General features: G+C 36.4%; 1 protein-coding gene across 4 annotated transcripts in view; it reads left to right on the top strand.

Moving 5' to 3' along the window:
- Positions 1-16,451, top strand: part of APAF1 (apoptotic peptidase activating factor 1) — a 93,482-nt gene that overhangs the window by 12,466 nt on the left and 64,565 nt on the right. For all 4 annotated transcript variants that reach the window (XM_058741685.1, XM_058741686.1, XM_058741687.1 and 1 more), the window contains exons 5-11: positions 5,351-5,534; positions 8,265-8,377; positions 8,476-8,607; positions 11,332-11,570; positions 11,978-12,145; positions 12,861-12,992; positions 16,375-16,451. The exon at positions 16,375-16,451 is cut by the window's right edge and continues 37 nt beyond it. In XM_058741685.1, coding sequence (XP_058597668.1) covers positions 5,351-5,534; positions 8,265-8,377; positions 8,476-8,607; positions 11,332-11,570; positions 11,978-12,145; positions 12,861-12,992; positions 16,375-16,451 — 1,045 coding nt within the window. The remainder of the gene's footprint in view (positions 1-5,350; positions 5,535-8,264; positions 8,378-8,475; positions 8,608-11,331; positions 11,571-11,977; positions 12,146-12,860; positions 12,993-16,374) is intronic.

Here is a 16,451-nt window from a genome sequence, read left to right as displayed (position 1 = left end):
TCTCTTTTTAATTAAACTCTGTACCCAGCATGGGGCTTGAACTCATGACCCTGAGATCAAGAGTCACATGTTCTACCGACTAAGCCAGCCAGGGGCCTCCTGGATATGTTTCTAATGCCCTAATGTTTTTGTTTTAAATTTAGGAGAGAAAGACTTTTTTTTTTTTTGCTTTTGAACATATTATTGTGCCATTATTTTTTAAAAACTTTGTTTTTAATTGAAGTATAGTTGACACAATGTTACATTAGGTTCAGGTATACAACATAGTGATTTGAGGACTCTACACATTATCACCCCAAGTGTAGCTACCATCTGTCACCATACGGTGCTATTATAATACCATTCCCTGTATTCCCTATGCTGTACCTTTCATCTCCTTGACTTATTCATTCCATAACTGGAAGCCTGTACCTCCCACTCCCCTTCATCCATTTTGCCCAGTGTCTCCACTCCCCTCCCTTCTATGAGTTTGTTCTCTGTATTTATGGGTCTGTTTATGCTTTTTGTTTGTTTATTTTTTAGATTCTACATTTACGTGATATCATATGGTATTTGTCTTTAGGAGAGAAAGACCTTTGGTCTAGGTAATAGGTACTTAAATTTAAATCTGAGGAATTTATTAGCTAGTTACATCTGGACACTTTCCATTGTCTTTTACTCTGGGATGACTTTTTTTTCCCCCTAAGTTCCTTTATTCTGAGAGAGAGAGAGAGAGAGAGAGAGAGAGGGAGAGTGTGCATGAACACAACGTGGGGGGGGGGGGAGGGGGTGCGGAGAGAGAGAGAGAGAGAGAGAGAGAGAGAGAGAGAGAGAGAGAATGAATGAATCAGTCATTCCCAAGTAGGCTCTGTGCTGACAGTGTGGACTTTGAGATCATGGCCTGAGCTGAAATAAAGAGTCAGCCGCTTAGCCAACTAAACCACTCAGGTGCCTCGATTTTTAAGAAATTTTAAATGGAATGCACACATTAAAAAAAAACAAAACATAAAACCTTAGGAGCAACAGGTAGTTTAAAATCTGTTTTAAATGTTACAAAAGTAGGGGTGCCTGGCTGGCTCAGTCAGTAGAGCATGTAATGCTTGATCTTGGGGTTGTAAGTTTGAGCCCCACATTGGGTGTAGAGATTACTTACAAATAAAATCTTTAAAAAAATTGGGGCGCCTGGGTGGCGCAGTCGGTTAAGCGTCCGACTTCAGCCAGGTCACGATCTCGCGGTCCGTGAGTTCGAGCCCCGCGTCAGGCTCTGGGCTGATGGCTCGGAGCCTGGAGCCTGTTTCCGATTCTGTGTCTCCCTCTCTCTCTGCCCCTGCCCCGGTCATGCTTTGTCTCTCTCTGTCCCAAAAATAAATAAAAAAACGTTGAAAAAAAAAAAAATTTAAAAAAAAAATTACAAAAGTAGTATTTTCATTTAAAAAAGAGTAAAAATTCTTTTCACTTGCTTTTTTTTCCTTTCTCCTAAATTCTAAATCCTTTAGCAGAGGTAATTGTGGTTAACAGTTTACAGTGAAGTTTTCCAAAACTTTTTTCCTGTACATTTACAAACCTGTGCACACACAGAATGCAGCTGTAACACTAAGGGAAACCTCAGGGATTTACTATTTCATAAATGTAGACTTATACTGAGGGAAGTCTAAGGGAGCTTGCAGAAGCTTTCACTGATAATCAAACCATGCTTCACAGCACTGTCTTTACCCTAGTTCCTTGCAGAATTCTCTATCTCCCGGTCATTTGTTATCTTTTAGATTCTCATGCGGTTACTAGTTAGTACATTGCCAATTCTGATCTAGGTTTCCTCCTCTCATTCCCAAGCTTTTCTGTCTTATCCCCTAGGTTTTCTCCTTTGTGATCAGGAAACTCCTCTATCTTACTCTATCTTATCAACCTGTTCTGAGAATGTTTATTTCCTTGCCTTATCTAAAATTGGGCATTCCCCCACTGCTTCCCCCCCCCCCCCCCAATACCACATTCTCCATAGCTACCTTCCATGGTTTGGCAACTTTTTTCCCTTTACACCCTATATACTTAAGCACTAGGAAGTGTTTGATGTTGTCCTTGCTTTCTGTTGCCTCATCCAGACCATTAATACTCCCTTTTCCAGCTAAAGTCTTTGTCCTTTGAAGTTCATTTCTCTGATCCTTCCCAGTTATGATATTGTTCTCATTCATTGATGATTGGAGTTCTTAATTATAAATTTAAGCTCTTCTTCTGTTGACACTCTTAGTAAGATCAGTTGACATTTATATAGATGAGTCATCCAAAACCTTGGCCTCTCAGTTTCTTGATTTCTTTATCTGCAGTGACCATTGTCTTTATTTTCCTTTAGCCATTTGCTTCTTTGATCACAGACTGGACCCTTGTCCTTGCCAATACCGGAAATTATACTACTTTTGAAATCTTAACGTTAAACCTGTTCTACCCTTTGCCCACCTCCACCTATTCTATTCTTCAAGTTCACTACTACAGTTTTCTGATCTATCAAGACTTATTTCTTCTTGATTCCATAATATCCTCACTATTTATCCCATTAGCACCCTCCTAGGCTCAGACCTAGGTTTTTATTGCCCATTATTCAGTTGCTTCTCAGCACATGCTCTCGGCTCTTTAGTTTCTCCTTACTTGGGTAAAAGCTGATTGCTTCTTCTCTGCTAGGAGATGGGATCTAATTGCTTACTCCCCATTGCTTCATCCAGACAGTTACTTGCTTATTCCACATTGCTTCATCCAGACCATAATTTCCTTCCTCTTTGCTGAAGAAAATCACCCAACTTAGTTCCAGTGTAAATTTATGACCATAAACCTTGGCAATTTTGCTAGGTTTAGTTATGTATAATTATTGCATTGAAGTTTATAGGGTGTAATCAAAAAACAACTTTTTTCCCGTGTTGCCTGTTCAAAACTTCCCTGGGACTGATTCTTTCCCTCACCTTGTACAGGTTCAGAGTCCCCAGGTCACTTCAAATTTTAAAAACAATCTAATTTTTTTTTAAGTTTTTATTTTAATTCCAGTTAGGTAGCATACAGTGTTGGATTAGTTTCAGGTATATGATACAGCTATTCAACAATTCTGCATCATCTGGTGCTCATCACAAGTGTACTTCTTTTAAAATTTTTTTTGATGTAACTGTAACTTTATTCTTTACAAGGTTATATTTATTTCAGGTATGCAGTATAGTGTGATTCAACAGTTCCATACATCATCCCAAACAAATCCTATCACCTATTTAACCCATCCCCCCTCCCACCTCTCCTCTGGTAACCATCAGTTTGTTCTCTATAGTTAAGAATCTGTTTCTTGGTTTATCTCTCTTTTTCCCTGTGCTCATTTGTTTTGTTTCTTAAATTCCACATGAGTGAAATCCTATGGTATTTGTTTTTCTCTGATTTATTTCTCTTAGCATTATACTCTGTCGCTTCATCCGTGTCATTGCATATGACAAGATTTCATTCTTTTTTCGTGGTTGAATAATATTCCATTGTGTATATATACATCTTTATCCATTCATTAATCGATGGGTACTTGAGCTGCTTCCATAATTTGGGTATTGTAGATAATGCTGCTATGTATCCCTTTGAATTAGTGTTTCTGTATTTTTTGGGTAAATACTCAGTGCCATTGCTGGACCATGGGATAGTTCTGTTTTTAACTTTTTGAGGAATCTCCATACTGTTTTCCATAGTGGCTGCACCAGTTTGCATTCCAGCAATCTAATTTCAATAATTAAAATGTCAAGGCCTATTTAATATTCCAAACTTCATTTATATGTAAGGTTTTCTCTTTCCTCAGTTGGTCCTGCCTCAGGCTTGGGAAGAGGTGGTTAGGGTGGACGTTGCAGGTTGTTTCCAGATTTTTTCTGTTAAAATAGTGCTGCAGTAAATATCCTTGAGGAGGCGGAATAGTTTAGAATGAGCAGTGGTGCTGGAGGTTTGAATCCCAGCTCTACTTATTAACCTGTGTAACTTTGGACAAACTACTCAATCTTCCTATACCTCAGTTTCCTTATCTATAAAATGGGGAAAATAAGTGTCTTCCTAATAGTTTACTATGTGGATTAAAAATAGATTAATATGTAGAACCCTTAGAATATCTGTCATAAGTAGGTCTTTGCATTTATACAGATCTTTCTTTTGGATGACTAAGTTTTTATAATAGTGATTTTTGTACTTAATTATTTGTAAATACCAGTAAACAAAAATTGCCCTTTGGTATGTTATAACTTATTAATCTTTATCTATTTTCTGTTTTTTCTTATACTATTTATGATTACCTAATATAAATCTTTATGGTTAATGCCACTGGTATGGTCTAATGCTACTGCTCACCATATTTTACACATAGGGACCCTTCTTGCATTTTTTTTTTTTTTTTTTTTAATCTATACACGGAGCTGATTAAGTATAGTCTATGAAGGCTTAAGATTTTTGGCTCCTGATACCTATGTAAGTAAAAATATGTATTGTAAGATACACTGTGGCTTAATTAGCAATGATAATGATGTTAACAGTTGAAAGTAACAGTAATAATAATTTCCATTCTTATATGGTACCTACTACTTCAAAGCTTAATATTTGCAAGGTGCTCTCAGATCCATATCACTAGTAATCCTGTCTGTTATAATACCTTACAGTTAACAACATAGCAAATTTACATGTTATTAATTTCTCAGTGTAACTCTGAAATAGGTAAGGTAAATAATACCTTAGTATACGTCAGTATAACAAATGAAAGTGAGGTTAAGTGATTTGCTAAAGATAGCATAGCTAGTAAGCAGTAGAGCCAGACTTGAACCTAACTTCTTACTTTAAGTTTCTATACAAGAACCATAATGAGTGAGTTATGTGTTCCTGGATATCTGTGGTTCTCAGTCAGAGGCAATTTTGCCCCCAGGGGGACATTTGACAATGTTTGGAGATATCTTTGGTTGTCATAACCAGGGAGGAGGAATGCTACTAGCATATAGTGGGTAGAGGCCAGGGAGACTGTTAAACATCCTACGATGCACAGGAAAGTTCCTTACAATAAAGAATTATCTGGCCCAAAATGTCAAAAGTACTGAGTTTGAGAAATTATGTTTTACAGTGATCATTGATGACATAGGACAAAAACTAAATTTTAGTTTGGTAAGATTTTACCGATAAACGGATTTATTTCAAACTTCAGTTTCTTCACATCTTCAGCTCTTCTTAGATTCAGGTTATAAAGCTCGACAGTACTCTACAAGCGAAATGTATACACTGAATCAAGAGAAATTAAAGATAGGATGAGGTTGAAATTGGAGCAAATCTAATCACCAAAATCTTTCAAAGGAGGACACCTGTTCAAAGGCCTTAAGTTTATTATTTTTTTTCCTAGGTTGTTTCCCAGGGGGTGTGCACTGGGTTTCAGTTGGGAAACAAGACAAGTCTGGGCTTCTGATGAAACTGCAGAATCTTTGCGCACGGTTGGATCAGGATGAGAGTTTCTCCCAGAGGCTTCCACTCAATATTGAAGAGGCTAAAGACCGCCTTCGCGTTCTGATGCTGCGTAAACACCCACGGTACAGATAGAAAAATTTAATGTATGAAGTCCCAATGAGACTTAACTGCTGACAGTTTGAGAACATCATACCCTTTTCTTGCTCCTCAGTAGAGATCTAAGAATGAACCATTGCTTTTCTGCTGTTCTTTGTCTTGTATTAAAACAAAAGTGGCTGCCACTGGGCAAAAATTGCTACTTTTCTTTGCATTCTACTACTATGTCTCTTATCTACCACTGGGGTGCTCAAGAAATATTTCTTAAGAAGGTGAGTTGGTTAGTGATCTTTGCTAGAAAATGCAAGCTTCTTACCTTGAATCCATTCTTTTTATTTTTTTATGTTTATTTTTAGAGAGCGAGCATATGTGTGCACCGGTGTGTGTGTCAGCAGGGGAGGGGCAATGAGAGGGGGAGGGAGGGAGGGAGGGAGGGAGAGAGAGAGAGAGAGAGAGAGAGAGAGAGAGAGAGAGAGAGAGAGAGAGAGAGAGAGAGAGAGAGAGAGAGAATGAGAATGAATCCCAAGCAGGCTCCACACCCAGCACAGAGCCAGATGCAGGGCTTGATCTCATGACTATGACATCATGACCTGAGCTGAGATCAAGAGTCAGAAGCTTAACCAGCTGAGCTACCCAGGTGCTCCTGAATCTGTTGTTTCTGATGGATAACACCGAACAAGAGACCGAATAAATATAGGCACCTGGTAAAAGGGTTATTTATTTAATGGGACCCTTCTGTTGTGTTGTATTAAATTTTGGATATATGTATATCTAACTTTTCTACTTCCATGTACTTTAAGAGTGTGTTTTGTTTGTTTATTTAAATAATTCATTCAATAAATAAGATTATAATTATGTGCCAGGCGCTGTTATCAACTGTTTTGCAATTTTCATTAGCCAGAAGGGAGACAATAGCTTGGTTGCTGCTTATGTTAACAATATAATCATCAATGGTTAACCAGCTGGGATTCAGTCATCACTTTGATTTCCCTGATCTAACAACCATTCTTTCATTGGTTCATTTAACCAACATTGAGTGTTCTGCCAGGTTCTGGGTCAAGTGTTGCAAGTACAATGATGAATAAAGCCTTCCTTGGGAGTTCAGCAGTAAATTGGGTGAGAATTAGGTAATGGCTCTGAACTTTTTTTTAATGCTGCAGTGTAGCTGATGATGCAGTACACTTTCATATGTAACAGTGGTGAGTATGGCAGTGATTCTTAAATTGGTAAGGGATTAATATCAGAATATTGAGTGAGAGTAGTAATTTGGGAAAAGCCTCGTAGTTGATTCTTAATGGATGCATAATACAGAGGACAAGCTCCCTTCTCTCTGGCTTCTTTCTCTTCCAGATCCCTCTGTTATTGCCCCCTTCCCTTGATAGTCACTGGTATCTATTTTCCTGGAGGAAATGGGATTGAGACCACTAACTAATACTCTTTTCCTGTGTAGTAACTTCTCCCTAGTTCTGCTTCCCTTCCCTATGAAAGTAAAAGTGATTTCTGTGTAGGAAAATACTGTAAATGCTAACACATGTATCAGGCCATGGCTTATAAAGTCATTCATTTTGTTTTATTTTTTAAATTGTTTTAAAATTTATTTTTTAATTTAATTTTTAGAAAGTGTGTGTGTGGATGTGTATGAGTGGGGGAGGGGCAGAGAGAGAGAGAATCCCAAGCAGGATCTGCTCTGTGAGTGCAGAGACTGACATGAGGCTCAGTCTCACCAACTGAGAGATCATGGTCTAAGCTGAAATCAAGTGTAGGATGCTTAACTGAGACACCCAGGCACCCTGTCATTCGTTTTGTTTATCAACATCATTGTGGTTTATGCTTTGGCAATTTGCCAGGCTGTATGTGTAACCAGAGTCTTTTTTTGTAATGCACAGAAGTGATGTGCCATTAGTATAAAAATGCTAGTGTATAATTACCCTATCAGCTTTTAGTTGTATTTTTTTCTCTGTATGTTCTGCTGAGTTCAAAAAAGTTTTTGGAGAAACCAATTAAGAATTGGCACAGAGGTTCATTAGGAATAAATAAACTGACTTATAGATGGAAAAAACCCCCACTAGTGTACCAAATGAAAGGTAATATTCTTGCTAGTGCATTATGTTAGAACATATGAAATTGCTAGTTTTGTAGGTAAAAAAAAAGGCTAAAATGGTCATTGTTATATGATTGATTCTAATGCTAACCTTGAGCTCATTTCTCATTTGGTTTTGGTACTTAAAGACTAAATTAGAAAAACCTCATTACTTGGAAACTTCTTTTAAGGCACTTGGTAACCACTTTTTAATACCTACACGGTTCTGTTTTTATAGGTTTCTTAACTTTAATATGCATTCATTGGGGTGCCTGCATGGCTCAGTTAAGTTTCCGACTCTTGATTTTGGCTCAGGTCATGATCTCACAGTTCATGAGACTGAGCCTGCCAGTGTGGGGCCTGCTTGGGATTCTCTCTCTCCCTCTCTCTGCCTCTCCTTCTCCCCTGCGCACACACACTCTCTCTCTCTCTCTCTCAAAATAAATAAGTAAACTTAAGAAAATAATAAAATGCATTCATTGTTTTGGGTTGGAAGAGAGGAAAGTCTAATTTTTTTTCCCTTATTTGTATCAGTATATTGTGAAACGAATATAGCAAAGGGGAGGAGCCATGAAATACATATCTTTTATTTTGTAAATTTTAAAAGACATTAGAAGGAAGCTTTAAATAAATGTCATTAGTGACTTAATACAAGTTTTTGTTTTTTTAAAATTAGGTCTCTGTTGATCTTGGATGATGTTTGGGATCCTTGGGTATTAAAAGCTTTTGACAATCAGTGTCAGATTCTTATTACAACCAGAGACAAGAGTGTTACAGATTCAGTAATGGGTAAGGGTTAATATGCTTTTTACTACCTTTATGTTTTAATTCAATTAGATTTATATATATTTTAACCAAATTACTTATATCGTGTGATTTTGTTACAGGCCCTAAATATGTAGTCTCTGTGGAGAGTGGCTTAGGAAAAGAAAAAGGACTTGAAATTTTATCCCTTTTTGTTAATATGAAGAAAGCAGATTTGCCAGAACAAGCTCACAGTATTATAAAAGAATGTAAAGGTATGGTTATTTATTTTGTGTATGAGAGGGTTATAGAGATACTAATTTTATCCTTTTGTAAATTAAGCTAATAAGTATGACAATTTAGCACATGAACATCCAGAAACTTTACTAGAATATTGTATTCTAGAACCTAGAGTATTTTAGGTTTTTCTTTGATACCCTAAATAGATAATAATATTTTGGTATTCATTTATTCATTAAAATAATATTTAATGAACACCCATGATATGTTAGTGGGAGACATTAGATAAAGACATGACTTTGTCAAAGAATAAAAAAATATGAGAATCAGAGTTTTAATTTTTTTTGGTTGATTTTATAAAAATAGTATTCTAATTTTGTATGTAACATGGTGTTCTCTTAATTTGCATTTTTTATGAAGTTAAGTGAAGTTAAACCTTTTACTTCTTTATTGAATATTTGCATTTTAAGAAATTATCCTTGACTCACCTTTCTTTGTGATAGCAGATTTTTAATTGACTTTTGGCACTCTATTGAAGCTATTAGCTCTTTGCCATTTTTTGTAAATACTTTCCCCAGTTTTTTGTCTGCTTTTTAATTTCATTTGTAGTATTTTATTTGACATACAGAAATTTAAAATTGTAAATAGTCCTATCAGTTCTTAAGATTATTTCTTCCACTGTTGTTAATGCTTCAACAGACCTTGTTTTTTCATTCTGCTATCAGATAGTTCGTTTTGAGCTAATCGACTTAAAAAAATTTTTTTTTGAATGTTTATTTATTTTTGAGAGAGAGAGACAGAGCATGAGCAGGGGAGGGGCAGAGAGAGAGGGAGACACAGAATCCTAAGCAGGCTGCAGGCTCCAAGCTGTCAGCACAGAGCCTGACGTGGGGCTTGAACTCACGAGCTGTGAGATCATGACCTGAGCCGAAGTTGGGCGCTCAACCGACTGAGTCACCCAGGTGCCCCTGAGCTAATTGACTTTTAAAAAATATCTTAGAAAAGAATACTTCATTTGTATTCTAATTGTGAAGGTGATGTTTGTCCATTTTGAAACATTTATTATTTTTTAAATTTTTTTCAAGACTTAAAAAAAATTTTTTTTAAATTTTTTTTTTTTTTAAACATTTATTTTTGAGACAGAGAGAGACAGAGCATGAACAGGGGAGGGGCAGAGAGAGAGGGAGACACAGAATCCGAAGCAGGCTCCAGGCTCTGAGCTGTCAGCACAGAGCCTGATGCAGGGCTTGAACTCACAAGCTGCGAGATCATGATCTGAGCCCAAGTCTGACGCTTAGCCAACTGAGCCATCCAGACGCCCCTATTTTGAAACATTTAAAAGATGTGTGAAATGATAAAGAAAAAAGAGAAATTATCCATAAACCTGATAATTATTATCATCACAAGAGTATTTCAGTCTTTTAGGACATATAAAACTTTGAAAAAAATATTCAGATTACAATGGTATGCATAATTTGAATCTTGTCTTTTTTCATATAACAAATCTTGAATATTATGTCATTAACTATGTTTTGAAAAAAGTTATTAGTGGCATAATATTGTGATAACTTCAATTTATTCAGTCATTTCTCTATTGTTGTTTAAGATTTTTCACTATTTCAGGGGCACCTGGGTGGCTCATTTGGGTAGGTGACCAACTCTTGATTTCGGCTCAGGTCTTTATCTCATGGTTTGTGAGTTCAAGTCCCACATCTGCTCCATGCACTGATAGTGTGGAGGGAGCCTTCTTGGGATTCTCTTCCTCCTTGCCCCCCACAAATAAATAAATAAATTTAAAAAAAAAGATTTTTTAGTATTAAAAAATTTTTTTTTAAATCTTTATTTTTGAGAGAGAGATAGAGTGTGAGCAGGGGAGGAGCTGAGGGGAGGGAGACACAGAATCGGAAGCAGGCTCTAGGCCCTGAGCTGTTAGCACAGAGCCTGATGCGAGACCCAAACTCACAAACTTTGAGTTTAACCGACTGAGCCACCCAGGCGCCCCAGATTTTTCACTATTTTATTTTATTTTATTTATTTTTTTTTTTTTTAAATTTTTTTTTTTTTTTTTTTTTTTTAACGTTTATTTATTTTTGAGACAGAGAGAGACAGAGCATGAACGGGGGAGGGGCAGAGAGAGAGGGAGACACAGAATTGGAAGCAGGCTCCAGGCTCTGAGCCATCAGCCCAGAGCCCGACGCGGGGCTCGAACTCACGGACCGTGAGATCGTGACCTGAGCTGAAGTCGGAGGCTTAACCGACTGAGCCACCCAGGCGCCCCTTCACTATTTTAAATAATGCTGTGTTGAGGGACACCTGGGTGGCTCAGTTGGTTAAATGTCCAACTTCAGCTCAGGTCACGATCTCATAGTTTGTGAGTTCAAAGCCTTTGCATCGGGCTCTGTGTTGACAGCGAGGAGCCTGGAGCTTGCTTTGAGTTCTGCGTCTTCCTCTATCTCTGCCGTTCCCCCCCCCCCCCCCCCGCCTTCCTGCTCACACTCTGTCTCTCTCTCAAAAATAAACATTAGAAAAGTAAAAAATAAATAAATAATGCTGTGATGGATATCCTTAAAGGAAATATTTCTTATTTCTAATGCCTTCTTTAGAATAAATGCATAAAGTGAATCCAAGTTTTATAAATATTTTAAGGCTTTGGGTAACATGCAGCAGAAATTGTTTTTTAAGAATAATGTGACTCTTAGTGGTAATTTTGAAATGACACAGTATTAACCCAGTGACTTTGTTTTTTGTTTTATTTTTAGGTTCTCCTCTTGTAGTGTCTTTAATTGGTGCACTTTTACGTGATTTTCCCAACCGTTGGGATTACTACCTTAGGCAACTTCAGAATAAGCAATTTAAGAGAATAAGGAAATCTTCATTTTATGATTATGAGGCTCTGGATGAAGCCATGTCTATAAGTGTTGAAATGCTCAGAGAGGACATCAAAGATTATTATACAGATCTTTCCATCCTTCAAAAGGATGTTAAGGTGCCTACAAAGGTAATAGAAGGACCAGCAATCCTCATCATTGGGTATTTTTGACATGGAACTTTTGATATAGTACCAAGGATGTTGTTATAGAGGATATTGGAAGGTTAAGACCCATGTCACTGAGGAGGTGTGGGGGATATAAAAATCCTACTGCTCTTAGTCTCCATCAAGAGCTTGGTGTTGAACTCAGATTAGTTTCCTATTTCTCAGTTCTAGTGAAGCTGGAGAAGCATCTGACTTTGTTATCTCTCTTTTCTATCTTGACAAATAGTTGAGCTTCTTCATATGAAATTGAGATGCTGTTATTCAGGGCTTTATGATATGATTTGTGTGTATGTTTATGTGTGTTAACATCTTATCTGCAATCCTGGTAATTGTAATTTTGTGATACATTAAATGCTTAAAATGATTCCCAGGTGTTATGTATTCTCTGGGACATGGAAACTGAAGAAGTTGAAGACATACTGCAGGAGTTTGTTAATAAGTCTCTCTTATTCTGTGATCGGAATGGAAAATCATTTTGTTATTATTTACATGATCTTCAAGTAGATTTCCTTATAGAAAAGAATCGCAACCAGCTTCAGGTACTTGCATCTCTGTGCATTTTTTTTTTTAATTTTTAACTTTGAAATTTTAGGGTTATAGAAGTTGCAAAACTGTCTTTAGGGTTAAAGAGAGTTTTATGCATGTACCTTCATCTAGCTTCCCCCAGTGTTAACATCTTACGTAACTATAATAAAGTTATCAAAACCAAAAAATTGACAATCACAGAATATTGTTAGCTAACCTACAGATTTTATTTGGATTTCACCAGCTTTCCCACTAATGCCCTTCTTGTGGTTCAGATCAAGACCCCATATTGCATAATAATTGTCATGTTTCCCTGGTTTCCTCAAATCTATGAAAATTTCTTGGCTTTCTTTATCTTTCATGGTCACTTTTGAAGAGTACTACTCAGTCATTTTGTATAGAGTCTCTTAGTTTCGTTTGTCTGATTGTTTCTCCTGGCTATATTAAGGTTATATTTTTTTGTCAAGAATACCACAAAAGTTATGTTGTGTCTTCAGTGCATCATATTAGGAAGTCGATATTTCTTATTGTCAGTGATGTTAATGTTGATCACTTGGTTAAAGTGGTACCTGCTAGTTTCTCCAGTGTAAAGCTACTATCTTTTCCTTTTGTAAATTAAGTATTTTCTGGGTTGATTCTCTGCACATTTTTAAATAGCTTTGTAAGCTATAGTGATGTTTAGGTTATGAAATTGTTTCTGTCCTCTAAAATGTTTCATTTGTGTTTCAGGATCTACATAAGAAGTTAGTCACTCAGTTCCAGAGACATCACCAGCCACATACTCTTTCACCAGATCAGGAGGACTGCATGTATTGGTACAATTTTCTGGCTTACCACATGGCTAGTGCTAACATGCACAAAGTAAGATGACCCATTTAAAAATTACTATTTTTTATCTCACTTTTATTTCATCCTATGTTTAGAATTTTCTTTTACCTGTAAAAATAAGATTAAAGTCTATGTAAGTATTTTTGTTTTTGTTACTCTTTTTACCTACAGTGATTTAAAAAGGTACCTTAGTAAATCTAGTAAATGAACCACCTAAAAATTCACTCTTTTCTTACCAGTAGCTTTCTTTTTTGGGCAGTATGGATTTTAAACTTTGAGAGGAATGAAGAATGGGAAAGTATATTCATTCATTCAGCAAATATTTATTGAGTGCCTGTTAGGTACTGGTATTGTTTTCCATTGTGAGGATATACCATAGGCACAAAGTCCCTGCTCTCGTTGAGTTTACTTTTTCTAGGGAGACCAATAGTGGACAAATAAATTTATGCTATTTTGGGAGTAGTAAGTGCTCAGAGAAAGAAAAAAGCATGGAAAGAGAAAGTGATGGTACAGAATCATCATGATTTGTTGATGGAATTGGTGTGTATTACAAGATTACTCCAGGCTTGTACAACAGAAAGAATGGAGTTGATATGAACTGAGATTCGGATGTCTGTCAGGGGGTGAAGGGAGTGTTAGGAACTCATTTTGAATATACTGCTTCTTATACTTTTAAGACATCTGACTGGAAATAATGAATATGTAGTTGGATATATGAATATGAATTTCTGGGGAAAAATTATAGATTAGCATAATTTTAATATAACTTAATTTAACGTATCCATAACATTATGGATAACATTTGGGTATCATCACCACATAGATGATATTTGAAGTCATTACTTCAACTAATTCAAAATGTTAACATTTTGGAAAACTGTATGTACTTTGAGTAATTTGTCTATGCTTAGATATGTTATCTCTTGGTTAAAAAAAGGGTGTATTGTTGTACCCTGTTTTTTTTCACCTAGCAAAATACAGTTTACATTTAATAATCTGCATTGGAATGAAGATACTCTGATAAATATCTGTGCCAAATTTGCTTTAATTGTTGCACATTTAGGTTTTCAGATTTTTGCCTTTATGATGCTTTAATGAACAATCTTGCTTGTCTTTGTACCTACATTATTTCCTTCAAAATTTTTTTTGAAGTGGGATTATTGGGTCAGTGCATCTTTTTAAAATTTGGCATGTCTGATAGTGTGACAGGATTCAGTTTTTTCTCACCATTTTAGACTTTTTTTCCTGATTTTTAAAGGTAATTTCTAATATTTAATGTTTTTCATTGGAAAACTTTAGGAAAACTAAAAAGAAAATGAAGATGGCAATTATTGTTAATGCTTTTTTGTATAATTTTCTAAGTTGTTCTGCTCAGATACATATACTTATTCTTTAAAACGAAAATAGGATCATAATAGAAATAGTCTTGGGGAGCCTGAGTGGCTTAGTCAGTTGAACATCTGACTCTTGATTTTGGCTCAGGTCATGATCTTTTTTAGCTTGTGGGATCAAGCCCCACATTGGGCTCTGCTCTGACAGTGTGGAGCTTGCTTGGTATTCTCTCTCTCCCTCCCTCTTTCAAAATAGGTAAACATTAAAAAAAAAATGAAATAGTCATATCTTTTTTTTCCCACTAACCTACATTTCATGGTCATCTTTTTATGTCAATTTATGTAAGTGACAAAAATTTTTTTAAACATTTATTCATTTTTGAGACAGAGCATGAGTGGGGCAGGAGCAGAGAGAGAGAGATACACGGAATCTGAAGCAGGCTGTAGGCTCTGAGCTGTCAGCACAGAGCCTGACGCGGGGCCCGAACCCACGGACCACAAGTTCATGACCTGAGCTGAAGTCGGATGCTCAACTGATTGAGCCACCCAGGCGCCTCATAGAGTGACAAAATTTTTAAAGCTTCATACTGTTTCATTGTATAGTGACCAGTTGGCTTATAGATAATTAGATTGCCAAAGGACACTTGTCTGATTATTTTCTTAGGACATATTTAAAAAAAATTTTTTTTAAATGTTTATTTTTGAGAGAGAGAGAGTGAGAGTGAGGGAGTGGCAGAGAGAGATGGAGACGCAGAATCTGCAGCAGGCTCCAGGTGAGTGGTCAGCACAGAGCCTGATTTTCAGGGCTCAAACCCACAAACCGTGAGCTCATGAACGGATACCTAACTGGCTAAGCCACCCAGGTGACCCAGGACATATTTTTATAAGCATAGTTTCTGGGTCAAATGGTATGTAGAGTTTGTATTTTTTTTTAAATTTATTTATTTATTTTGAGAGAGAAAATACAAGTGGGGGAGGGACAGAGACAGAGAGAATCCCAAGCAGTATCTGCATTGTCAGCACAGAGCCCAGTTTGGGGCTCAGACCCGTATATGAAATCATGACCTGAGCTGACGTCGGACATTTAACTGACTGAGCCACTCAGATGCCCCTGCAATTTGAATGTTAATATAGATTACCAAACTGCCCCCCAGAAGGATGCTCTGAGTTACATCACTGCCAACAGTATGTGAGAATGTTCATTTCCTCTGATTCCAGCTAATCCTCTTATTACTGCTTTTAGTCTTTAGAAATTTGATACTAAAAAAATGCTGAATTGGGGTGCCTGGGTGGCTCAGTCGGTTGAGCGTCCGACTTAGGCTCAGGTCATGATCGCACAGTCTGTGGGTTCAAGCCCCGCATCGGGCTCTGTGCTGATAGCTCGGAGCCTGGAGCCTGCTTCAGATTCTGTGTCTCCCTCTCTCTGACCCTTCCCCGTTCATGCTCTGTCTCTGTGTCAAAAATAAATAAACATTAAAAAAAAAAAATTAAAAAAAAAAAGAACATGTTTAAAAAAAAATGCTGAATCTTTGTTGTTTCATTTAGATTATTGGTGAGGTTTTTGGCCATTTGACCTTTTATTTTGTGCATTGCCTTTACCAGATTTTTCTAGTGAGGTGTTTATCTTATTTTATTAGAATTTTCTATAAAATAATAATATTGAGCCCTCATCATAAGTGTTATAAATAAATATTTTTATTTTTTGTCAAATTTTATTTATATTGTTTACAACTATATTAAAGGTTTGAATTTTTATGGTAGTTAAGTGCACTTCTTTCTCTCTCTCTCTCTTTTTTTTTTTTTTTTTTTGTATTTTTGCTTTGGTGTTATGCTTACAACCATTTCCTTCATTCTAGGGTTACAAAAATATTTGCCTGTATCTTGTAGTATTTTTTGAGGCTTTCTATTTTATATTTAGGTTTTTAATGTTTCTTTGGTTCTTTTTAAAAAACTTCCTTTTTTGTCCTTAAGTTCTAGTTATCTGCTAAATTTCTTTCAGTAGTGTTAGGATAGAGTTATAAAGTGGTAGAGTTAAAATTCTTTGATGTCTTTAACAATGTCCTTCTCTTACTTCTTTTTTAAAGGAACTTTGTGCTTTAATGTTTTCCCTGGATTGGATTAAAGCAAAAACTGAACTCGTAGGCCCTGCCCATCTGATTCA

The sequence above is a fragment of the Neofelis nebulosa genome, chromosome 8 (assembly GCF_028018385.1).
Source record: "Neofelis nebulosa isolate mNeoNeb1 chromosome 8, mNeoNeb1.pri, whole genome shotgun sequence".
NCBI classification, from domain to species: domain Eukaryota; kingdom Metazoa; phylum Chordata; class Mammalia; order Carnivora; family Felidae; genus Neofelis; species Neofelis nebulosa.
Note: the sequence above shows the minus strand (reverse complement) of the source record. Positions and strands in the feature narration are given on the sequence as shown.